This window comes from Vulpes vulpes, chromosome 8 (assembly GCF_048418805.1).
Source record: "Vulpes vulpes isolate BD-2025 chromosome 8, VulVul3, whole genome shotgun sequence".
NCBI lineage: Eukaryota > Metazoa > Chordata > Mammalia > Carnivora > Canidae > Vulpes > Vulpes vulpes.
In genome coordinates, this window is record NC_132787.1 from 17,382,516 (window position 1) to 17,408,199 (window position 25,684).

At 40.5% G+C, this 25,684-nt stretch overlaps 1 protein-coding gene across 12 annotated transcripts in view; it reads left to right on the forward strand.

Annotated features, from left to right (window-relative positions):
- Window positions 1–227: 227 nt before the first annotated feature.
- CAPRIN2 (caprin family member 2) overlaps window positions 228–25,684 on the forward strand; it is a 43,620-nt gene continuing 18,163 nt past the window's right edge. For 11 of the 12 annotated variants that reach the window (XM_026000069.2, XM_026000064.2, XM_072765645.1 and 8 more), the window contains exons 1-9: window positions 228–423; window positions 1,531–1,796; window positions 3,747–3,809; window positions 13,716–13,802; window positions 18,100–18,338; window positions 19,779–19,861; window positions 21,839–22,006; window positions 23,094–23,137; window positions 23,993–24,667. In XM_026000069.2, coding sequence (XP_025855854.1) covers window positions 1,545–1,796; window positions 3,747–3,809; window positions 13,716–13,802; window positions 18,100–18,338; window positions 19,779–19,861; window positions 21,839–22,006; window positions 23,094–23,137; window positions 23,993–24,667 — 1,611 coding nt within the window. In that variant the 5' untranslated portion in view covers window positions 228–423; window positions 1,531–1,544. The remainder of the gene's footprint in view (window positions 424–1,530; window positions 1,797–3,746; window positions 3,810–13,715; window positions 13,803–18,099; window positions 18,339–19,778; window positions 19,862–21,838; window positions 22,007–23,093; window positions 23,138–23,992; window positions 24,668–25,684) is intronic. The other variant, XM_072765647.1, reaches the window with a different exon arrangement.

Here is a 25,684-nt window from a genome sequence, read left to right on the forward strand (position 1 = left end):
CCCCGCCGTCTGCGCAACCGCGGGGAGGACGCGCCCCCTGGCGACCGACTCCGCGCCGCAGCCGGGCCAGGGCCGAACGACCTCGGGGCCGGGACCCGCGGCGGCGGCGGCGGCGGCGGGCCCTGGGGCACCGGAAGGGGGCGGGGCCGGGCGGCCCGAGGCTGCGCGTGCGGGCGGGCGGGGGCGGGGCGCGCCTATATAAGCCCCGCGCGCGGCGGAAAGGGCGGGCCTGGGCGAGAGCGGCTGAGTCGGCGGAGCGCCCGGCGCCGCAGACGCCGCCCGCGAGGACAGGGAGGGGAGCGGGAGGAGGCGGGGGAGGAGACGCGAGTGCGGGGTGGCGCCGGTCCACCTCCGCAGCTCTCCTGGCTCCCGCCGGCTTTCGAAGGCGGGCCCGGGCTGCGGCAGCGGCAGCGGCCTGCGGAGGTGAAGCCGAGCTGCGGCGGCCTGGGGCGTGGGGCGTGGGGCGCGGCGCGGCGCGGGTGGGCAGGGCGAGGCGGCGCCGCGGGCCGGAGGTGCAGGGGCGGCCCGGCATCCCCGGGGCGGGGCCGGGGGGCAGGTGGCCCGGGCGCTCTCCTCCCTCCAGGTCGGCCTCCCCGGGCGCACCTGCAGAAGGTGCAGAAGGGGCTCCGGGGACAGCCGTGGGGAGGGCGGGGTCGCTGCGCCCCCCCCCGCCCCCGCCCCCGCCCCGGGGAGAGGGGACCCTGCGGGGACGAGGATGCGCGCCGGCGTGCGCGGGGCCCTAACGCCCTTGGCCTCGGGGGTGCCCCGTGAGAGGATGCGCGGGCGGCGGGGGCGCGAGGATGAACCTTTCCACGGGGGCGGCCTAAGGGCTTGCGGGTTAGTCTAAACCGGAGCAGAAAAGCCACGCGGGGCCCTCGCAGGTGCCTCGCTGCAAATGTCCAGGTAGCGACGGGCTTGCCTTGCAGGCCCCGGAGCTGTTTAAAAGGGAAGTTTAGGGGTCTCGTCCTAGAAGCTGGCTCTTTGGTTAGCGAGTGAGGCCCCGCGGGAATTGTGTGAACTGTGTGTTCGGGGTGGGGGTTTGCGTGTAAATGGGGTTGTTTGTAACTGGGTTTGGGGCTGGCGGTGAGGGATCATGTAGAGAGGTTGGAAAGGCTGCTAACGGTCCTAATGGGGAGAGCTTGTTTATTTATTTATTTTTGTGTGTGTGTGTGTCATCGTTTGACCATGGAAATTATTCAGAACGTGGATTGCCCTGACGAGAAGAGAGGAGCCCTGATGCCCTTGCTTGATTTAGCAGTTCTCCCTCCGTGAAAAGTTGAATTTCTGGAAACATCCCCCGTCTTGTAGATTTTGACCTGCGTAAAGGCGCTAGGGCTTGGCACTTAATTGCCTTAAAAGTAGTGAGATGGAAGCCTAGTACCTAAAGCATCACTGGGTTTTGAGCTCGCGCCTGTGGAAGAGAATTCGGGGAGAGTGGGTCTAGACTTTTCAGGGAAGTTAAAGCTTTGCTTGTAGTCTTAATTTTCTTGTGCACCTAACTTTTTTTTTTTTTTTCTCTTTTTGCTTCAGCTTCATCTGTTTCAATGGTGCAACTCTCTTCATCTCCTTTTGGTTCCCAGTCACCTTCAGGCCATTCAGAGGAGGGAAGAGAGGGGAATATGAAGTCAGCCAAGCCCCAAGTGAACCACAGTCAGCATGGGGAAAGCCAGCGGGCCATGAGCCCCTTGCAGTCTACACTCAGTTCTGCTGCCTCTCCTTCCCAAGCATATGAGACATATATTGATAATGGACTCATATGCCTTAAACACAAAATTAGAAACATCGAGAAAAAGAAGGTAACCTCCCCTCCCCCCCCCATCCCCTATATGTGCCATCTTTAATAAGGGTCAGGGAACAGGCATTTTTACTTGCTGTCAAGGCTCATAGGTATTCTTTCCTGAAAGATGTAATTAATCTTGGGATTTGGCTGGCTGAAAACCTACAAGCAGGTTAAATATTGGGTATATTAAACGTTTTCTGTTTGGTTTTTCAGTCTAAATAAAAATATTCTTCATAGTAAAATTATTATGCCTGCTGCTGTTGAAATACTTGAAGAACTGCAACTTTCGATCAGATTCTTTGAGTGTAGAATTGATGTTTCTTTTCATAGATGAGTAATAGCCTGATTTTTTTTTCTTTAGCTTGTTTTCCTTGTGACTTTCTGCAGCAGTTGATATTGCAGTATAACTGCTGCAGTCATTGGAAGCCTCAACGATGGTAGAGCCAGAAAATATTTTAGCACTAATTTTTGTGTTGCTAGGTGATCGTTTGCGATTGGTGGGTGAAAGCATTGTAGAAAACCTTATAAAGAGACTCCTTATCAGCCTAACCTTACAGTTAATGCTGATGTAAAGATCCAACTCATTCCTCATTTCCTGAGTCATGTAGCCTGTGAAACAGGACTGCACGTTGCTTTGTTGTGTCATGATTCTTTTTTGCTTGTGATAGTAAAGTGAGTGATTGACTATCTGGGCCCGGGAACTCTTTTAACATTTTTATTCTACGACCTAGTTAAACCTTAGGAAAGTTAGCTTTTAACGGAGGAGTGTAAGATTTTTCAGAGTCTAGTTGACTCTGTTTCTTTTCCTCCCTTTCTCCCCACCAGGAAGATAGTGAAGAAAGACCAGTTACTAGTAGCTTCTCTGTAGCTCTAGCTCTCACCAGTTGTCTTTTGAATGCATGTACTTGATCACAAGTGTGATAAGGTGAGTGTGCCTGGGTCAGCACAAATTCCCTGCCACATGGGAAACTAGTCAAAAGATCTATTCAGAGCAGGATCTGTTGATGGAGACTCAATGTCTTCCTCCCCAGGCGGAGGAACTACATATATTCGTATATTTGTGCTCTCCAGCTTAACTGTAGTACCTCTTTAATTTTGAATACTTATCTGGTCAGTACCAATGCTTTTGTTTCAAGCTTTTGAGAAAGCACTTTAAAGCTATAAAGCCAATATGGGAGGAGCCTAAATGTTGCTTATAGAATACCATAGTGGGGCATGTCATTCTTATAGGGGCAATAAATGCAATTTGTTCTGTATTTACTGAAATACCAAATTTAATATGAAAAGCTTTGAGTTAAAGCTTTCATAATGATAGAGAAAGATATCTTTTACATTTCTGTACTTCCATTATGAAGTTTGCTATTGGAAAAATGCCACCTAATTCAACAGGTAACTAATAGTTTAGGCATGAAGTTGGAGCAGGATTTGTCAGCCTAAACACTGTTTTACATTTTGTGCCAGATATTTCTTTGGGGGAGGGGCGATCCTGTGGATTGTGCGATGATAAGCAGCGTCCCTGGCTTCTAGCCACAAGATTCCTGTAGCATTCTCTACCTCCCTACCACCCTCCAATTAGTGACAACCAAAAATATCTCCACATTCCCATAGATCCCTGGGGGTCAAGAATTGTCCTTGATTGAGCACCACTGGATTAGGGACATGATTAGCTAAGTCCCTATGTGTTAAATAGTCTGATTATAGAGGCCAGGAAGAGAAGAGTTATTATTTAACTTTTCTAATTCCAGACTAATGTTGATTGTGTGTAATATTTTTTCCTCTGACTGGACTATACCTATAGTTGCTGCTTGCCTTGCAGTAAACTGGTATTCTTACAGATTGATAGTTTACTTCAAGAACTTTGTTTTCAAAAAAAGAAAGAACTTTGTTTTCATAAGAAGCAGTCTGGTATGTTATTTCTTCAGAATTTTATATCAGACTGTAGTAGATACAAGTTTCTCTTTTGTAGCTCAAACTGGAAGACTACAAGGATCGCCTGAAAAATGGAGAGCAACTTAATCCAGACCAGTTGGTAAGTGGCTTATGATCCTTTGATCACACTTGGTGGCTTTTTTTTTTTTCCTTAATAAAACTAGATGGGTTTGGTGAGACCAAAGATATGATAAGGCCAATGAAGAGCAGTGAAAATCCACTGGATTTTTCAAAAGGCTTTGTCTTCTTTACCTATGAGATCTTTTGCACTAGCAGATGGAATAGGTTGGAGGTGTGGTTGGTAAGAGTGAAAGTGTAGACATCACTAAGAGTCAACATATGAATTTATTTATTTTTAAAAGATTTTATTCACGAGAGACACACAGAGAGAGGTGCAGAGACACAGGCAGAGGGCAAAGCAGGCTCCATGCAGGGACTGTGGGACTCGTCCCAGGTCTTTCAGGATCACACCCTGGGCTGAGGGCAGCGCTAAACCCCTGAGCCACCCAGGGATCCAACATAAGGATTTAAATGAAACTTGCTAGGGTGGGCTGAAGAAGTAGAGGGAAGGCTAGCTCCCCCCCCCCCCCCCCCCCCCACTGTTCACTGATTTATTCTAAACCGGTTATCTTTCTCCTTCGAAATGTAAAAGGATATTCATTCTAGCTAGCTTGCTTAGGTTTTCTCCTTTTGCCCCCCCCCCCCCCTTTTTTTTTTTGCTTCCCCTTAATTCCTTTTGTGTTCTGCCTACTTTTCTACCCTGGATTGCCATGTCACCTCTTCGGAGGCATGTTTATCTGATAATCTGGCCTTTGCCTTTTTTTTTTAACCTTCCTGTAACAGAGTATATAACTTTTACATATAACTTTTTTTTAGTATTTGCAAGTTGTAAAAATATTTAACTTGTCTATGGTATACCTGGTAATTGCAAGTTTTATCTAATGTGGTGAAAGAGTTTGCAATATGGAAATGAAGAAAACGCTTAATGTTGATCACATCTCTGGGTAAGAAGGGACAAAATTAAGTTGCTTTACAGAGTCTGGATCTGTTGTCTTCATCTTTTCAGCTAAGGTTTTTGGTTGTGTATCTGAGATAGTGGCATTCAAGGTCTTTTCCCTTGCCATATTGACTGCTCTTCACTGACCTAGAATTTTTGTGATGTAGTAAATTATAATTTTGCTGAGGCACAGATTTGAATTGTGTGAGCTCTGAGAATGATGTGCTCACATAGCTGGTGAGAGGACTTAACTGGACATCCAGCATTTCAATATAGCTTTGTTTTCAAGTAGTCATGGTATGTTCTATAACTTCTAAAGTGATAATTCTCTTTGTGTAAATATCCTTGAAGGAAGTGTTGTGTTATAGTATTTGATTTTTGGGAAATAGGGAGTATAGGAGTAGGGAAGTTGGTGGTTTTCATGGTAGCTCTAAGAAATGTCAAGGACGTGCTGTATTTTAGAGTTACAGCCTTGCAAACTGTAATCTCAGTATTTCATTACTGTTTTCATACTACATGTTGCTTTTATAGTATTAACTTTGAATTCTCAAGTTAAATGCTGATGGCTGCCAAATTTGTATTGCCAATAGATATGTCTTTGAAATTGTAGATTCCTATGTTCATTTGCCTATTTGGCTGGCATCTCCTGACTTCACCCTGCCCCCCAAAACCTGTTCCTCTAATCTTAGCGATGTCAGTTAATGGCTTAAGGAACTAGGATGGAGTTGGCCAAAACCCGTGGAGAATTTCTCATCTTTCTTCTTCTTCTGATACCACACATCTAGCCCATTAGCAAGGTCACTTCTACCTTCAAGGTAAATCCGGAAATTGGCCATTTCTCAAATTCCGCTTCTGCCGCCTCATCTTTCATCTACATTCCTGTAATAGCTTCCTCACAGGTTTTTATATTTCTGCTCTTCAAGCCTGTTCTCAATATGATAGCCTCAGTAATCCTGTTCAGTTTGACATTCCTCTGTTCAGCTCTGTTGGTTCCTATCATGGTGGCAAAATGTCCTTACTATGGCCTACAAAGTCCTATAAAAGATGCTCCCTATTTCCTTTTGCATCTTTATTTTCTGCACTTCCATCCCTTGCTAGCTTCATTCTGGCTACACTGGCTTTCTTGCTGTTCCTTAAATATCCGAAGCACACTTGTGCTTCAGGGCTTTTGCATGTGCTGTTCTTCTGCCTGGAATATTTTTTCCCCAGGTGTCTAAATGGCTCAATTTTCAACCTCCTTCAGCTTTTTATTTGAAGGTTATCTTAGTAAGACTTGTCCTGGCCACATGATACCTCCATTCCTTCAATCACATTCCTTAGCTTGTTGCCTTGCTTTAATTCTCTCTTTTTTTTAGATTTTTATCTATTCATAAGAGAGAGAGGCAGAGACACAGGCAGAGGGAGAAGCAGGCTCCATGCAGGGATCCTGATGGGGGACTTGATCCTGGTACTCCAGGATCATGCCCCGGGCCAAGGGCGCCAAACCACTGAGCCAACCAGGGATCCCATATTTTATTTTTTTTAAAAAAATTGTTAATTTGAGAGAGCATGAGTCTGGGGGAGGGCAGAAGCAGAGGGAGAAGCAGACACCACTGAGCATGAGCCCTATGCCGAGCTCAATCCCAGGACCTTGAGGTCATGACCTGAGCTGAAGGCAGATGCTTGACTGAGCTGCCTGGTGCCTCAGAAATTAGGAAATATTTTTATTTTATTTTTTTAAAAATATTTTATTTATTTATTCATGATAGAGGCAGAGACACAGGCAGAGAGACACAGGCTCCATGCCGGGAGCCCGACTCGGGACTCGATCCCGGGACTCCAGGATCGCGCCCCGGGCCAAAGGCAGGCGCCAAACCGCTGAGCCACCCAGGGACCCCCCAGGAAATATTTTATTTATTTTTTCCCAGGAAGTATTTTAAAAGACAGTTTTTCTTTTCATCCTATCCTTCCTCTGTTCAGTTCTTATGAAGTACAGTAGTCTTTTATCTGTGGTTTTGCTTTCCCTGGTTTTAGTTACCTGTGGTCAGCCATGGTCTGGAAGCAGAAGATCCTCCTTCTGTTGTATGTTCAGACGATCAATAGTAGCCTAACATTACATCACAGTGCCTATGTCCTTCACCTCACTTCATCTCATGTAGGCATTTTATCATCACTCATGACAAGAAGGGGTACTACAGTACAGTGAGATATTTTGAGAGACCACATTCATAAAACTTTGATTACTGTATAGTGTTAAAATTGTTCTTTTGTTATTGTCAGTCTTTACTGTGCCTGATTTATAAATTAAAATTAATCAAAGGCATGTGGTGTGGGTAGGGAAGGGAAGAACAGTATATATATATATGGTTAAGTACTATCTGTGGTTTCCAGGCATCTACTGTGGGGTCTTGGAACACATCCTCTGTAGACAAGGGGGAATTATGGTAATGATTACTAGTAGATTATTAGGTATCTATCCAGGGTTTTTTTTTTTAAAAGATTTTATTTATTTGAGAGAGTAAGAGCAGAAAGCAGGGGGAGAGGCAGAGGGAGAAGTAGCCTCCCTGCCCATTTGTTATAATTGAACATAGGTCTCATGAATAAATAAAAATCTTCAAAAAAATTTATTTGCAGAGATTGGGACAAAGTAATTTTTGGTAAAAGTCTGTTTCTGTGTTACTTTCTGTTTTCTAATTTTGTGTGGTTCTATTTTCTGTTTACTTTTAAGATTTTATTCATGACAGAGGCAGAGACACAGGCAGAGGGAGAAGCAGGCTCCATGCAGGGAGCCTGATGTGTGACTCGATCCTGGGACTCCAGGATTACACCCAGAGCCAAAGGCAGACATTCGACCCCTGAACCATCCAGGCATCCCCACAGTTCACTTTTAATTAAGTTAGCTAGTCCTTATTTTTTCAATGTTAGCTTCTGGGTTTATTTTAGTTTTTCTTTTTCTTTTTTTTTAAAGATTTTATTTATTTCTGAGAATACCCAGAGAGGAGAGAGAGAAGCAGAGACACAGGCAGAGGGAGAAGCAGGCTCCATGCAAGGAGCCTGACGTGGGACTCGATCCCGGGTCTCCAGGATCAGGCCCTGGGCCAAAGGCGGTGCTAAACCACTTGAGCCACCTGGGCTGCCCAGTTTTTCTTATATACTCCTATATGTTTCTGCTTTCTGTTGGTCTATTTGCTTCATTTTCTAACTTTGAATTGAATGCTTAATTTGTTTCCTTTTCCCCCATTGGTATGCATTTAAGTCTGAATTTTGGTTTTTTAAGATTTTATTTATTTGAGAGAAAGAGCACAAGTAGAGGGGACAGCAGGGAGAGGGAGAAGCGTGCTTCCTGCTGAGCGGGAGCCTGATTTGGGGCTCTATCCCAGGGCCCTGGGATCATGACCTGAGCTGAAGGTAGACTTAACCAACTGAGCCACCCAGGTGCCACAAGACAGAATTGTCTTAAGCACTGCTTTAGCTATAAATTGGATACTGTCTTTTCAGTATTGTAGGCTATAACCATATAAAGCTTTCTATGATCCGCATGGCTATTATAATCTTATATATAAAAGATTTTATTTATTCATGACAGAGACAGAGGCAGAGACACAGGCAGAGGGAGAGGGAGAGAAGAAGCAGGCTCCATGCCCAATGTGGGACTCGATCCTGGGACTCCAGGATCACGCCCTGGGCCTAAGGCTGGCGCTCAACTACTGAGCCACCCAGGCGTCTCGACCCTATGTTATATTTAATACATAATGCAAAACTCATTAAATAATACGGAATCTTTTCCACTTTGTAGTCCCACAGCAATTGGCCTAGTCAAGGCATACCACTCAAATGTTACATAGGCTTCCTAATTAATATTCTTGACTTGAGACTTTCCTTTTCAGTTCACTAGGCCTACTCCTGCTAGTGTTCTGTTTTCGAAACAAATCCCAGTATATAATAATAATCAAATGTTTTAAAGTTAATATTTATAATCTGTAGCATATTTGAGGCTAAAATCATGTTCTAAACTGCCTTTTGTTAATTCAGCAATTATACATTAAGTATTTACACTGGGAGGCTCTGTGCTTAATGAGAGGGTTAAAACCTAAGGAGCAAAGGTAATCCTTGCCGCCTTCATGGATATAGTGTGATGGAAAAGAGAGGTAGGAAATAACTAAATATAAATGTAATGGATGTTAGGGTGAAGTACAGAGTGAAAATGGATTGTAATGAGGATTCTAACCTAGTTTGGAGAATTGAGGACAGCTTTCTTGAGAAAGAAGTGCTTTAGTCAAGACCTAAAAAATGAATAGGACTTAGCAAATTAAGGAGGAAGAAGCAGGCTAAGCAAATGCTAGCATGTGAGCCTGAGTAGGTAAATGTTTTTACAAAGAGCCTTTCTAGGAAATTGGAAAGAAAGCCAGTGTGAATGGAGTAATGTAGTTGGAGGGGGAAAGCCACATACACATTTTTGTTTGCCTTTGAAGACTTTGTGCTTCTTAAGGTTATCAGAAATACAGATAGGTTTTAAGCAGAGCATAGCTGTAGGTTTCTAATAAAATCGTTTTGCAGGGTGAGTAATGGTTTGGAGATGGTAAGTGTGGATGTAAGGAGACTAAGGGTTGGCTATATAGTCTGGGTCAGACTAGTAGTTTAGTAGCAGAGGGGTTTGAGTAAAGTAGCTGGATTCGAGAGGTCGAATTAACATAGCTTAGTGACAGGATGTAGGAGTATAAGGAAGAGCCAAGAATAGTTTCCAGGTTTCTGGCTGGAACAGTTGGATGGGTGGATGGCAAAACCACTCATTGGCTTGGAAACACTTAGGGAGAAAAAGGTTATGGCAGGGTAGGATAAAGAGCTCAATTTTGGACCATTGATTTTAATCTTCCTGTGAAACATTGAGTGGTATATAGTAAGTATTTAAGATACAGGTCTGGTGTATGGAGATCTTATCTGTATGGCTGCTTATTGAAACCCTGAGAAAAGATTAGAATATCTTGGGTGAGAATATAGAAAACTTAGGACAGAGTTCTGAGGAACTTTGGCATTTAATGTTTGAATAATAAAGGCTAAGAATAGGGATGCCTGGGTGGCTCAGCGTATGAGAGTCTGCATTTGGCTTAGGGCGTGATCCCGGGACTGGGATCGAGTCCTGCATCTGGCTCTCTGTATAGAGCCTGCTCCTCCCTCTTCCTATGTCTCTGCCTCTCTTTCTGTGACTTTCGTGAATAAATAAATCTTAAAAAAAGGCTAAAAATATTTAGTGATCTTACCATAGGGTCAGGCATCATTTTGAGTGATTTATAAATATGAATTCATTTGAATTGCTAAACATCTGTGATGTAGGCCCTATTTCATAAACACTAAAAATTGAGGTGAGAGAAGTTAATGGAAAAATTACTGGTAAATAAGCAGCTGGGAGAAATGAGAAAAATGGAAGTTTAGTGTTATGTATTTATTTTAAAGATTGTATTTATTCATGAGAGACACACACACAGGCAGACACAGGCAGAGGGAGAAGCAGGCTCTCTGCAGGGAGCCCGATGTGGGACTCAATCCCAGGACTCCAGGATCACATCCTGGGCCGAAGGCAGGCGCTAAACCGCTGAGCCACCCAGGGATCCCAGTGTAGTGTTATTTTAAACAAAGATTTTTTTTGTGGAATCAGGATGCCTTTAATTTGAAGTATTCTGAGAAGTAAACCCAAATGAGAGTTAATAGAAGATCCATGGGTTTAAAGGGTGGTGTTGACATTGCTGACATCAGTTATGGTGGAATGGTGGAAATGGAATCAAGGTTGATAAGGGCTAATGAGGAAATGGAGACTGTAGGCATTGTAAATTTTTCTCAGACTTGAAGGAGGTGGTTGCCAAAAAGGCACTTTTTTCTTATTTAGGCTGGGAGAGACTTGAACTTTTTAATTTAAAGATTTTAATTTATTTGAGAGTGTAGCATGAGCAAGAGGAGCCTGAGGGGCAGAGGGAGAGAGCAGACTTCCTGCTGAGTAGTGAGTCCATTGCAGGGCTGACTCCCAGGATTCTGGGATCATGACTAGAGCTGAAAGGGCAGATGCTTAATCAACTGAGCCACCCAGGTGCCCTACTTGTTAAATGCTGGTTTAAGCATCAAGAGAGGGAGCAACTCAAGATTTTATTTTATTTTTTTAAAAGATTTTATTTATTCATGAGAGATACACACAAGGAGAGCGAGAAAGGCAGAGACACAGGGAGAGGAAGAAGCAGGCTCCATGCAGGGAGCCCAATGTGGGACTCCATCCCGGGTCTCCTGGACCAGGCCCTGGGCCAAAGGTGGCGCTAAACCTCTGAGCCACCCGGGCTACCCAAACTCAAGTTTTTAAAATGAGAATCATAGGGCAAGATTTCTTAAGGCATAATTGAAAAGGGTCCAGAGCACAGTAGGATATCTATCTGTCCCAGTAAACAAAGAAGGGGAGGAAGAAAGGATGGATCCACACTGGATGATGGGATAATGGGAAGTTGAGGTAGTTCCCATCTGATGCTGGTTTTCCTGAATCCATGTTAATACAATCTGGGAGTAAATATGGGGGGTATTCCTTTCTGGTTTTATATGCCTCTGACGTCTAGAAACTTAACGATTGTGTTGTCTGTGCATTCTTGGTTCTGTAGTTGGAAAGCCTCTTTATATATTTAAAATGAAACATATGGTTCCCCCCAAAATGTTACTTGTGGGTTATACTACATAATAAAGTGAGTATCAGGGATACCTGGGTGGCTCAGCGGTTGAGCGTCTGCCTTCGGCTCAGGTCCTGATCCCGGGATTCAGGATCGAGTCCCACGTGGGGCTCCTTCGAAAAGCCTGCTTCTGCCTCTGCTTGTCTCTGCCTCTCTGTATCTCTCATGAATAAATAAATAAATCTTTAAAAAAAAATAAAGTGAACATCAGATTCCACTCAACTCCAATAGCACGTTATCAGCACCATATCAGCACCACAGAAGCTCTTTCCGAGTATTTTCTCTTTCCTGTGACCAGACTCTGAACTCCCCACTGCCATTTCTTTGCTTTATTTTAGTACTTTGTTGCTCTTAAATCTGTTATGGTTGCTTTTTTGTACCTTACACTAAATGTTATTGTACTGTGTTCTGCAGTTTGCTTTTTTTCATTCATTATACTAAGGATTTTTACATTAATGAAAGTAGTTATATTTTGTTTTTCTTTACTCAGTAGTTTGTAGGTAGATTTTCTACTTTGAGCAATCTTAATATGGTTGAGACAGAAGTCCAAGATTTTTTTTTAGGGTATATACATACCTATCATGGGCAGCAGGGTATGTCCATAGTTAACTTCATAGGCAAAAAAACCATACTCTTCCATAATCATTTTACTAATTCATGCTAATAATGATAGTATCATAGGGGTTCTTATTATTCTATTGCTTTGTAAAGACTAAGTATTATCAGACTATTTTTCAGACAGGGATTTTTTCTTTAAGATTTTATTCATGAGGGACACAGTGAGGCAGACATCCAGGCAGAGGGAGGAGCAGGCTCCCATGTCTCCAGGATCACACCCTGGGCTGAAGGCGGTGCTAAACCACTGAGCTACCTCGGCTGCCCCCAGGTGTCCCTCTTTATGTGTTTAGACAAGTTTCCTACCTTATTTTGTTTCATATTCTTGTTCTCCCATATAGATTTGTTAAAATACCATTAAAAAGTCTATGCTTTCTCTAATTACCAACTTTATTCACCAGTGGAATCTTTTTTTTGTTGTTCATCTACAAAATCCTAACTCCTTTAAATTTACTATTTCTATTACAATATTTAATTTTGACTGTTAAAGGCAATTGTTCACAAATCTTTCCTACCATAATAAATTTTTCTTAAAAGATTTACTTACTTGATTTGAGAGAGTGCACATGCGAGTGTGGGGAGGGGCAGAGGGAGAGCATCTTTATAAGCAGACTCCCTGCTGAAAGCTGAGCCCAGTGTGAGGCTCCACCCCAGACCCATGAGATCATGACTTAGGCCAAAACCAAGAGTTGGACACTTGACTGAGCCACCTAGGTGCCCTGGATTTCTTGAAGTTGCTTATTCATCTGTGTGATCCTCATTGTGCTTCTTGTGTACTGTATTTGAGTAGTGAATGAATATTGACAGGAATCCTATTGGTTTTTTGCACTTAAAACCAGGTCTCTCTGACCTTATACTTTATAGATAGGGACTCAGATCTATCATTGTGGCTCAGATTTCTAGTAGAAAAATTTAATTAAAAATTTTTTAAGTTTTTGGGGATCCCTGGGTGGTGCAGCGGTTTGGCGCCTGCCTTTGGCCCAGGGCACGATCCTGGAGACCCGGGATCGAATCCCACATCGGGCTCCCGGTGCATGGAGCCTGCTTCTCCCTCTGCCTGTGTCTCTGTCTCTCTCTCTGTGACTATCATACATAAATAAAAAAATTAAAAAAAAAAATTAAAAAAAAAATTTTTAAGTTTTTAAATTTTTTTGCAGGGGGGTAAAAGGGAGAATCTCAAGCAGGCTCCCTGCTGAGCATGGAGCCTGATGCAGGGGCTCAGTTTCACAACCCGAGCATGGAGCCTGATGCAGGGGCTCAGTTTCACAACCCGAGCATGGAGCCTGATGCAGGGGCTCAGTTTCACAACCCCGAGATCATGACCTGAGCTGAAATCAAGAGTCTGATTGACTAAGCCACCCAGGTGCCCCTAAAAATTGAATTTTAATTAAAAAATTAAAAAAAAATTATGAGAGACACAGAAGGCAGAGACACAGAGGGAGAAGCAGGCTCCACACAGGGAGCCCGATATGGGACTCAAACCCCGGACTGCAGGATGACGCCTTGGGTGGAAGGCAGGTGATAAATCTCTGAGCCACCCAGAGATCCCCTACAAATTGAAATTTTAAATGTAATTTCATACAACTTTTTGAGTATGTATAATAAATGGCTAGTTCATAAGGTTTTAGGAAATTTCTACTGTTTTTATAGGAACACTTATTTTGACATTTGTACTTAGAAGTTAAGAGAATTAATGTTTTGTTATCCTATTTGGTAGGAAGCGGTAGAGAAATATGAAGAAGTACTACATAACTTAGAATTTGCCAAGGAGCTTCAGAAAACCTTTTCTGGACTGAGCCAAGATGTAAGTATATTTTCTTTGCTTTTTCTGAAACCACTTTACTGATCTTGAAGAAAATATTAATGTCCATTAGTGACATTCAGTTACTAACCATCTAATTCCTGTTGATAATTTATCGGGGTTGACAGTGGCTATTGAACAACTAGTGTTTTCAGATTTCTAGTCTCCAGACAAATGGTATATGAATGAGTCCCCTTGGGATCCCTGGGTGGCGCAGCGGTTTGGCGCCTGCCTTTGGCCCAGGGCGCGATCCTGGAGACCCGGGATCGAATCCCACATCAGGCTCCCGGTGCATGGAGCCTGCTTCTCCCTCCGCCTGTGTTTCTGCCTCTCTCTCTCTCTCTGTGACTATCATAAATAAATAAAAAAAAAAAAAAAAAAAAAATGAATGAGTCCCCTTGAGTAAATTATTAGTTCTCTAATGTGTATTCAATGTGAAGTTAGAGCAGTCATTGAGAAGGGAACCAAAACTTTTGATGGTTACATTTATAAACAAGTTTTTATTTTTTAAAAATATTTTATTTATTTATTTTTAAGATTTTATTTATTCATGGGAGACACAGAGGCAAAGAGAGGGAGAAGCAGGCTCCTCACAAGGAGCCTGATGTGGGACTCGATCCCGTATCCTGGGATTAGGCCCCGAGCCGAAGGCAGATGCTCAAGCACTAAGCCATCCAGGCATCCCAGAGATTTTATTTATTGGAGAGAGAGTGAACCAGAGAGAGAGTATACAAGTGGGGAGGAGCAGAGGGGGAGGGAGAAGCACACATCGCCTGAGCAGGGAGCCTGACATGGGGTTCGATCCTGGGACTGGGATCATGACTTGAGCTGATGGCAGACACTTAACCAACTGAACCATGTAGGCTCACCAGATTTTATATTTTTACAGGAGTTCTGTTTATTTTTTTAGAGAGGGAGAGAGTACAAGAGGGGTTGAGGGAGAGGGAGAATCTTAAGCAGGCACAGCATGGAGCCTGGCATGGGGCTCTATGTCACAACCTTGAGATCATGACCTGAGCTGAAATCAATAGTTGGATGCGTAACCAACTGAGCCACCCAGGCACCACTATGAAAGAAGTCTTAGAATATAGGTTTCTTTTATAAAATAGAGGGTTGTGAGCTTAGCATTATTTAATATATAAATAAACAGAATTGATAAACTGTTTCTTGAGACTATGATAGTTACTACCAGGAAGATTTTTGATTCATATTAAATGTAGTTAAGTCTAGTTTCACAGTTTGTTAGGTTTTCTGTTGGCAGTGCATACTTTTATATCTGACAGATTTAGTCAGTAATATGAAACTTTAAGGATTCAAATGAAGTATTCTTTGCTGCCTTAGAATTATTAGAAGGCCCTGTATCGATCATGTTGTAACAAGGAAATTTTTTTGTAAATTTCATTTCGAGTGGGGTGGTCAGAATGCTTCATAAGATGGTGTCTTCCATTTTTGGGGTATTTTCTTTGTGTATAGTGAACTAAAATTCTCTTCTGCTCCTGGCATCAAAACCAACAAATCATTTCTAGGCTGAAGACATCTGCCATCTTAATTCTTGTAATACCTCTGAGATTTATTTAGTTTTGACCTACTTTACTATAAAAATATTTCATTTCTTCCCTCTGGTTAGATGTTTGGAAGTCTACTTCTATAATACTTAAAATTTTCTATTAACCTTTTTACTCAGTTAATTTGATAATTTTAGTTTTTCATTCAGGTATTTATTTTTTCAAAGTACTTTTTAATTCTTTTTAGATTTAAATTTTGTGAACACGTTCCATGTGCCAGGTACATATGTAAATTTACTTGATTTTTTACAGCAGTCTAGGAAATAGATGCATATAGCTTCATTTTTACATACATAAAGAGAAGGCTATCAGTAATTTTCTGATTATTGTGTAGGAGACAATGTACTTTCTTACTTAATACGTGATTAAGTCAACTAATATTTGAGGTCCTGTCATCTGGCAGGCTCTGTGCTGGGCACTAGTGATATATATTGGTAAACAGACATAGTCGCTGTCCTCACAGAGCTGAAACCGAGAGGATGCAAATAATAAAAAGGTAGCCATTTAATGCAACAGGTACTTTGGTAGAGGAAGTTCAAGGTATCCTGAGCCCAAAAGAATATCCACTCCAGCCTTGGGAATGGCTAAAGAGAGATCTGAAGTGATCATGAGATAAACTTAGATGTGCTCAGTGTCAGTTGCCTTTTCCTGTGCCATCATGAAACTATCCAAGAAAGTCTCATGGAGAGCTAGAATTCTCACCTATTCTCTTTCTTCCTCTCAAGTAGAAACTGAGTTTTGGTAAATGTTATTGGTGTAAGTCCATATATAGGTCTTGGAAAAGCTTTTCTGAGCCTTTGCCATCCTAAAATATATCCTACCCCCCCATAACTCAACCAGTTCATTTCTCATTCTCAATTTTACCTTCACCTATTGTCTCTTGCCCCTGATAGAACAAGTTAAATTTATCAAGTGACTTCCATATCCCCTAGAAAGGAATTAATGTCATGAGTCTTTTCTTGAGGTTCCCTCCAATCTTACTCTATTAGGATTTATGAACATGGGTTTTGAGGAGTCTTAAATAAGATAGTATAAAGTACTTTAACCTGCATATAGGAAAGACTTTAGATTTTTTTTGTTCTCTTACTCATCATGCCTTGGAAAATATCCAGTGTGATGGATATATTACAGTTAGAAAAACAACTCTGGGGAGAAAAGACCTTTTAAGTTTCTTAATGGAAATAGGTGGTACTTTTTATTGATTGGTATTTTATAAATGGGAAGCAACATCTGGGACCCATGTGTTATGGTCAGACTTGAAGGGATTATGGTTCTGAGCTTTAGAGTAGACTCCCGGCTGCTCAATCTACATACATGTTTGAGGGAAAATTTGTTCTGTTAACATCCTTATATGTTTGGTTAGCTAAATATTGAAAAATATGGCTGTTTTTCAACCAGATTGGTTGAACTGTTATGAAAATATCTCTTACTTTTACTTAAAACTATTTGTTGGATGTTTTTTAGCACTGTTTGTAAGACATTTTATTGTTCTTTGGTTTTTATTTCTTTATGCTTTAGCCCCTCTTCTTTGGTTGGTTGAAAATTGTTTCATTTATTTTATTTTTTAAAAAAATATTTTATTCCTGAGAGACACACAGAGAGGCTGAGACACAGGCAGAGGGAGAAGCAGGCTCTACTCCATGCAGGGAGCCCGATGTCGGACTCAATCCTGCTTCTCCAGGATCAGGCCCTGAGAAAACAGCTGAGCCACCCAGGCTGCCCCATGGGGTGATGGCGGTGCCAAACTGCTCAGCCACTCGGGCTGCCTGAAAATTGACTGTTTTATTTTTGATTTTTATTTATTTATTTTTTTTTTTTAAAGATTTTTATTTATGTATTCATGAGAGACATAGAGAGAGAGGCAGAGACACAAGCAGAGGGAGAAGCAGGCTCCATGCAGGGAGCCTGACGTGGGACTTGATCCCGGGACTCCAGGTTCATGCCCTGGACCAAAGGCAGGCAGTACACCGCTGAGCCACCCAGGGATCCCCAAAATTGACTGTTTTAGATGAAATATTCTTCTGCTAGAACAAGAAATTAAAACCCCACAAAAACCCAAAACTGCAAGACTAAACTGAAGCATTTTCTTGAAATCCTTGGCCTAAAAAAGGGTTGATATACATAAATAGGGAAATTTTGGGGTTACATACATACATACACATAAAAAGTTAAATTTTGGGGTTAATATGTGCATCAATGAGGTACTTCATTTCTTATGGTGATAACAAGAGGTACTGAGTATAGTTTGGAGTTGAGAGTCAGATACTTGGACTTTCTCAGCTCTGGTTATCTGAGATGAAGCAGTTTATTTATTTTTTTTAAATGCAGAGGATTTTTTTTTTAAATTTTTATTTATTTATGATAGTCACAGAGAGAGAGAGAGAGGCAGAGACACAGCCAGAGGGAGAAGCAGGCTTCATGCAGGGAGCCGATGTGGGATTCGATCCCGGGTCTCCAGGATCGCGCCCTGAGCCAAAGGCAGGCGCCAAACCGCTGTGCCACCCAGGGATCCCGAAGCAGTTTATTCATATTTATTACTCCGTCCTTTCTATAACCCCTTTCTACAACCGGAAAAGAAAAGGGTTAAATGAGCCTCTCCATTTCCCAGTGAGATGTATGTATGAGATTTATCACCTAATCTCAACTCTTTGAGATTTTTTGAGACTTTTGTGGACTATGAATTGCTAATATGGTGGTAGAGATTTGTCAACTTTAATTAGCATTTGTTTTAACAGCTACTTAAAGCGCAGAAGAAGGCCCAGAGAAGGGAACATATGCTAAAACTTGAGGCCGAGAAGAAAAAACTTCGTACTATACTTCAAGTTCAGTATGTATTACAGAATTTGACACAGGAACATGTACAGAAGGATTTCAAAGGGGGCCTGAATGGTGCAGTGTATTTGCCTTTAAAAGAACTTGACTACCTCATTAAATTTTCAAAACTGACCTGCCCTGAAAGAAATGAAAGTCTAAGGTAAGCTAATGAAAATACTTCCCTAAAAGAGAACATATAACATTTTAGCCTAGCTTTTTAGTTTTATATATTTATAATGTTTATGTATGTATACATACACATGTATGTATTATAGTGTGTATTATATATAGACACACACAGAGGAATTGAAAAAACATTCATTTGATTCACCATGAGAAATGGCCAGACCAGACTGACAAGATTGATCGGTTGTCTAGAAGGAAAATCAATTTGAATGATCTCATTAACATGCTTTTTTTAAATTGTAACATTGATTTTTAAAATGATGTCTTATCAAGTTTTGCTTCTCTATGAGTACTAACCATAAAACTAATTATGTACTATACTTAGTTTCTTTATTTGTAATTATCTCAGGCTGTTGTATTACCTGAGAGTCTTTACCTTCTTACTACTGCTATTCTTAAGTGGAGGTAATAAAATATAACTTGGCCAGTATCATTAAACATTCAAAGTGAGAATTATTTGGTCTTATGCTATGAATAAATATTGAGAAACACATCAGATAATTTAAGAGACAAAACCAGCAAATGGAGGCTACCCAATTTTAACCTCTGTAGTTAACCATTTGCTGTTTTTGATTTAATGGAGGAAATCAGCTAATGAACAGATCTCTGTACTTTGTTAAACATAGTCCAGTGTTGTATCTGTTGGCCATGCTAAAGCAGAGTCAGATTTTAGTTGTTGCTGGAAATCAGTCCTGTATCAGGAAAAAACATAATAACCTTAATTATATGCATATATATATATATATATCATAGCTATATATATTTAAAAAATTTCCATTCTGACAGCCTAGTTGATCATCATCTGTTTGGTTGCTTCCTTCTCTAATTTCACTTTAATGGATTTAGGAATTTTATTTCTTATTTTTTAAAGATTTATTTATTGAATCGTGAGAGACACACAGAGGTAGAGACCTAGGCAGAGAGAGAAGCAGCCTCCCTGTGGGGATCATGATATGGGTCCCCGGGACCATGACCTGAGCCAAAGGCAGACGCTCAACCACTAAGCCACCCAGGCCCTAGTTTAGCTTACTTTAAAATGTATAAGTGAAATATGAAAAAATAAACTGTCTTCAAAGTCACATGCAGTTCTTAATACTATCATTCCACTATTCTTTCATCTAGGACTGTATACTTGATAATGAAAGATGCTGCATTTTGGTCAATGCCTTAATAGTTTTGTCTGGTAAAATATTTTAGTTTTAATGGAAAAATGCTTATTTGAAATCCCTAAATGGACAATTAGTCATCTTTTATAAAATTTCAACTTTTCAAGAGAGTAAAAAGATAAAATTTAACATTGTCTTGACTGTTGATGATTGTATAAATTGTGTTGTTCCGTGTGTGTATGTGTGTGTATGCCTACATATGAATGTATGTGCCTCTAAAGCTCCTTCGTTCTGCTTTTCCTTGTCAGTGTTGAAGACCAGATGGAGCAGTCATCCTTGTACTTTTGGGACCTTTTGGAAGGTAGTGAGAAAGCAGTGGTAGGAACGACATGTGAGTTTCCTCTATTCTGGACTTAATGCAGTAAATACTACACTTTATGTTTAGAAGTTTAATAGGATATTAATGACTGAAACTGTCAGTCCATAAGAACTTACATGTCTAGTGATACTATATTGGGAGAATGATCTCTGTTTAGGTCTCTTAAAAGCAGCTAATGTGTAATTGTACTCACTAAAATGGAACCTAGGAAGAGTTTCGAAGCAGCAAAGTCACTATAATTTGGGAACAAGAACTAAAGACTGGTACTGGCTTGGCCATTTTGGGGTTCAGTTCTCTGCATGGCAGTACCTGTTCTATTTCAGAATCTTAAGTCCACACATTGTTAATAGTAAGGCTTATCTACGAGATATGCCTATGAAAATATGAATGGTATGGCTACATAGTTTATTGTAGCATTGTAGTCTATCCTTCTGGAAATGATCTGGAGAGAGAGTCCTTTTGGCTTCCTAAATAGACTTTGACCAAATGACCAAGTACACATGGACATGAAGTACATAGTTTGGTGTGCTAGGTTAGAATAATGAAAACACTAGAAGCTAGTAAACTTTTTTGTTAGTCACTGCTTCCTTTTAAATACCTAAGTATGTAGTAGAACTATCTCAAAATTTATAAGTCCTTTCAAGTTTAAATCATAGAAATTATTCTTGTTTAGAAAGCAAAATAATGCAAATAATTGTGGAGCATAGTTTAGCTTTTTTTAGTTTAGTATTTCTTATAAAATTAAGTGTACACTTAACTATATGACCAAGTAATTACACTTCTGATACCCAAGAGAATTGTAAATACACGTTCACATAAGTACTTATACATGAATGTTCATACCAGCTTTATTAATGATAGCTCCAGACTGAACAGAGCCTAGATGGACATCAATTGATAATAAAGAAAATGTGGTATATCCAGTTAGTAGAATCTACTCAGTAATAAAAAAGGAATGAACTATTGATACATGTAACAACATGGATGTGAATCTCAAAATAATTATGCTGAATGAAAGAAGTCACACCACAAAATGAGTACATACTGATTCCATTTATATAGAATTCTAGAAAAAACTAGAGGAATATGTCAGTGGTTCCCAGGGAGTGGGGTGAAGGGGATTGATATAAAAGGGGCATAAGAGAACTTTTTGAGTTGATGAAAATGTTTTATATCGTGGTTCTGGTGGAAGTAATATGATTATGTATCTGTTAAAACTGTATACTTAAAATGACTGAACTTTGTATAATACTTCAAAATTGATTAAAAAAAAATCTATGTCATAGTACTGCTATGGAAGTAATAATAGACCCAAATCAAGTATGGGTATGGGCACTCAAATTTGGGAATTATATTTTTAGTGGATGGTAAAAATGAAATAGATTTTAGATCTATTTATGATGTAGTGACTTCATCATTTAGGTTTTTTCTCATTAATTGAATGGTGATACGTGAGGAGTCAGTATAATTCAAGAGTAAAATCTATATCATGGGATTTTGTCGTTTAAAATCCTTTAGAGATTGTCCAAGGGAGTTTTCTACTGGTTATGCTTGAGGAACTTTCACTTGTCTATAAAACGATAATTAACTTGGAAGGTAGAGTAGTTGCTAGTTGTGATGTTTTGGGGACAGATAGGAGAAATGGCTTCTCTCTCAGCTCTGGAAACAGATGTGTGCTTTTGTAACATTAGTCTTTGATCTCTGGTTTTAGTCATTTTTCAAATGGTAGAAATGGAGACCCAGAGAAACTTAAGTGACTTGCTAAATTTTGGGATTCTGACCTTTAAAATTTATATTGATTCAGCATGCAACAAAGATGGACTGCTAATTACCCTTTATGGTACTGACCAGTTCTTTGAATCGCCCCAATGTAGGATATTATAATGACATACTGTAACTAGGATAAAATTATATTAGAATATCTGTTCCAAATAATTTCCATGAACTGTTAGGTTATGTGATAACTAAGTCTTAATCACTCTTTCTTAGACAAACACATGAAAGATCTGCTGTCTAAATTGCTGAACTCAGGCTATTTTGAGAGTATCCCAGTCCCAAAAAATGCTAAGGAGAAAGAAGTATCATTGGAGGAAGAAATGCTAATAAAATCAGAGAAGAAAAAACAATTATTGAAAACTGAATCTGTCAAAGAGTCAGGTTTGTTGTGATCTCAGAAATTCTTTGTAGTGGTTGCATTTTTAATACACAAAATGAGTCAAATCTTTGTTAAAGGATTGCCTTATTAATTTTGTTAATTTCTACATGCATGGAAATCTTACAGCAGGGTAAGCGTAGGTTTAGCATATGTCTAAAGGCTTTATTACCATGATTTACAGAGTGAATCTTAACAGAAAAATAAGGTTATCCTTTGTTATAAGGGAATACACTGTTCAAATGAGACCTTTATGGAATTTGGATCTCTTGGTTAAGTTGTTGGTAAGATAATTCCATTTAAAATTTTTTAAAAATATTCATAGTAGAATTTAAAAATGGTGGTAGAATGAGAATATAAGTAATCGAGGGTTAACATATTCAGAAAAAATGTGCCAAAGTCAGTAAAGGAAGTAAACTTCAAAATTCTACTTTTTCCAGGGGGCGAAATGGCTTTTGCTCTTGTTTTTTGGGACTCAGTTTGTTTATAAAGTAGCATTTCTATGCAGGTAGTCCAGGGCGGGGTTCTAGTGGCCTTTACTAGCATGATTCAAGTTATTTCTTATGGTTACTTTCTCATGTTAAGAACTAAGTCTAAAAAAAGAAAAGAAAAAGAACTAACAATAAGTCTAATACATTAGTGTGTGTCTATTCCCTTACCACCTTCCATCCTTACACTGGCTTTTAGGAGTCCTTTAAGGGCCTGTAAGAGGCCTTTTAGGCCTCCGTTTCAAGCTGAGATGACTAATTTTTACCTCAGGCCTGGAGCTATAGTTTCAACTTGAAAGAAGCTGTATTTGTGTGTAAGACAATAGTCTTATTTTCAACCAAAAATCAGTTTTTAATTGGAACTTGAATTTAGAAAAGTGGCACATGCGAGTAGCTGCTAGCTTCAGCTAGCTTTAGACTATATGCTTTTGACCAATAAGTAATAGTGGGGATTACTCCTGCCATGAATATATTTCATTGTATTATCCTTTTTCTGTAGCTCTTGGGAAATCTGTTACTAGAATGAATTAAAGTTGTAATCAGCCTAAAAATATGTGGCTTATTTAGTATTTATTTAATACTCAAGGGGGTATTATCTTTCCAGAGTCTCTTATGGAACTTGCACAGCCAGAGATACAACCCCAAGAGGTAAGTTTCTGAAAGGTAATTTGCTGATTGGTTTTTAAGACTTTTGCATTTTGCAACGTTTAGGAGCTGAGACTCTGGAACTAGATTTTTTAAGCTTGAAACCTGGCTTTGCAGCTTACTAGCTTAGGGACTTTGCGTCCAGCTGTGTCTGTTTTCCTCATGTAAAGTGGGGATAATAGTAATGTCTGCCTCATGTTGCTATGAGGATTAAAGGGGTTCAATTCTAAATTACTTAGAATTTGGCCTGGTACACAATAGCTGCTGTTCTTGGCCCTGGTGTTAGAATTTGAAGACGGGGTAGGATTTGGTCAGAACTTATATTGGTAATAGAGTATTTGTTCTTTTTCTGAAGCGACATTCAAATTCCTGGAAGCTGAAAAGAATGGAAGAGTCAAAGTACATGGTTTGTGTAATAGAAATAAAGAAAAGGCTGGTAATTCAGGAAACCTAAGGCTTAAGGTTAACTAGTATAGTTGTGTGCAGTTGAACTATCCTCTGCCTTAATATTTTAGGATGTTACGTGGATAGAGTGAGTAATCTAAGGCTGGCAGAGGTCAATAACCTTGGTAAAATCCTGAAACAAGCAAAAGTGGCACTGTGATGTGCAGTTCTGACTAGTTTTGGATAAGTCAAGTATAGATTGCTACTTTTGAAGTATCAAAGGTTGTATTTCTGTTGAGAGAAAAGGAATGGATAAATAAGTAGGATGTTCTTTTCAAATAGGATAAGGACAGAAGTTTCCTGTTAGCACAGTGACTCAGACTAGGGGACGTAGGAATACTAAGAGTTTAGTGTTCCCCTTTGAGGTCTTTTACAGATTTTGTGACTCCAGCATGTTTTTTTCCTCTGGTCTAGTTTCTTAACAGACGCTACATGACAGAAGTAGATTATTCAAGCAAACAAGATGAAGAGCAATCTTGGGAAGCAGATTATGCTAGAAAACCAAATCTCCCCAAATGTTGGGATATGCTTACTGAACCAGATGGTCAGGAGAAGAAGCAGGAATCCTTCAAGTCCTGGGAGCCTTCTGTTAAGCACCAGGAGGTATCAAAGCCTGCAGTTTCCTTAGAACAGAGGAAACAGGATCCAAAACTCAGGTCCACTCTCCAGGAAGAGCAGAAGAAGCAGGACGTATCTAAACCCAAGCCAGCTTCTAGCCAGTGGAAGCAAGAAACTCCTAAATCCAAAACAGGATATATTCAAGAAGAACAGAAGAAGCAGGAGACACCAAAGCCTTGGCCAGTTCAGCTGCAGAAAGAACAGGATCCAAAGAAGCAATCTCCAAAGTCTTGGACACCTTCTGTGCAGAATGAACAGGACATCACCAAGTCATGGACCACTCCCATGTGTGAAGACCAGGATTCAAGACAGCCAGAGACTCCAAAATCCTGGGAAAACAATGTTGAGAGTCAAAAACACCCTTTAACACCACAGTCACAGATTTCTCCAAAGTCCTGGGGGGTAGCTCCAGCAAGCCTCATACCAAATGACCAGCTCCTGCCCAGGAAGTTTAATACAGAACCCAAAGATGTGAGTTTGTACCAGTCTACTTTGGTCAATGTAGGCATTAATAAAGACTTGGGGTAATAATTCTTTAGTCCTCTTTTTTTTTAATTCTTTAGTCCTCTTAAAAATTCTACAAAACCATGTTAAATTAATGCGTAAAATGTTTCACTTAACTCTAATGCGTAAGAAAATTGGGAGTAGACCTAGTCTGTGTTTTGAGCCTAACCTGAGATGAAATTTCCAGTTAGAAAATATTGTTTGAATGCCAAAATTTTAATGACACGGCACGATGTGAAAATAATGGATAGTTCAGACAAGACCATAATATGAACAAGTGAGAAGTCTAAATATTTCATAGAATGAGGGGCTTTTTTTGGAGGGGCTTGTTTTACTGTAAGTCACTCATTGTCTTCGACCTGGCACACAGGTGACTTTTTCTTTTTTTAAAAAAATATTTATTCATAAGAGACACCGAGAGAGGCAGAGACATAGGCAGAGGGAGAAGCAGGCCCCCCGCAAGGAGCCCGATGTGGGACTCGATCCCAGATCCCTGGATCAGGACCTGAGCCAAAGGCAGACGCTCAACTGCTGAGCCACCCAGGCATCCCAAGATGACTTTTTCTGACAGAAGTTACATTTTTCTATATTTTCTTGCCTCTCTTTCACTCATTTATATTCACTCAGATTAGCCTGTACTATTGTTGAAGAAGGTACATGTTGGTTGCAGATATTCTAGAAAGTTGGGCAGGATCTAGAGAGAGAGAGACATAGGCAGAGGCTCCCTCCATGCAGGGAGCCTGATGTACTTGATCCTGGGACTGATCCTGGGATCACACCCAGAGCTGAAGGCAGACGCTCAACCCCGCTGAGCCTCCCAGGCATCCTAGAAACTTCTTATCTTCCCAGTGTTCTCTATCTCTGTCTGGTAGTCTTCCCCATACTTCAATGCCATTTTAGCCAGAATCTTTCTGGTAAATCTTTGGCCCTCTAACAGAATGAAAAACATTTGCTTAGAAAAATCAAAGCATTGCATTTTATAAA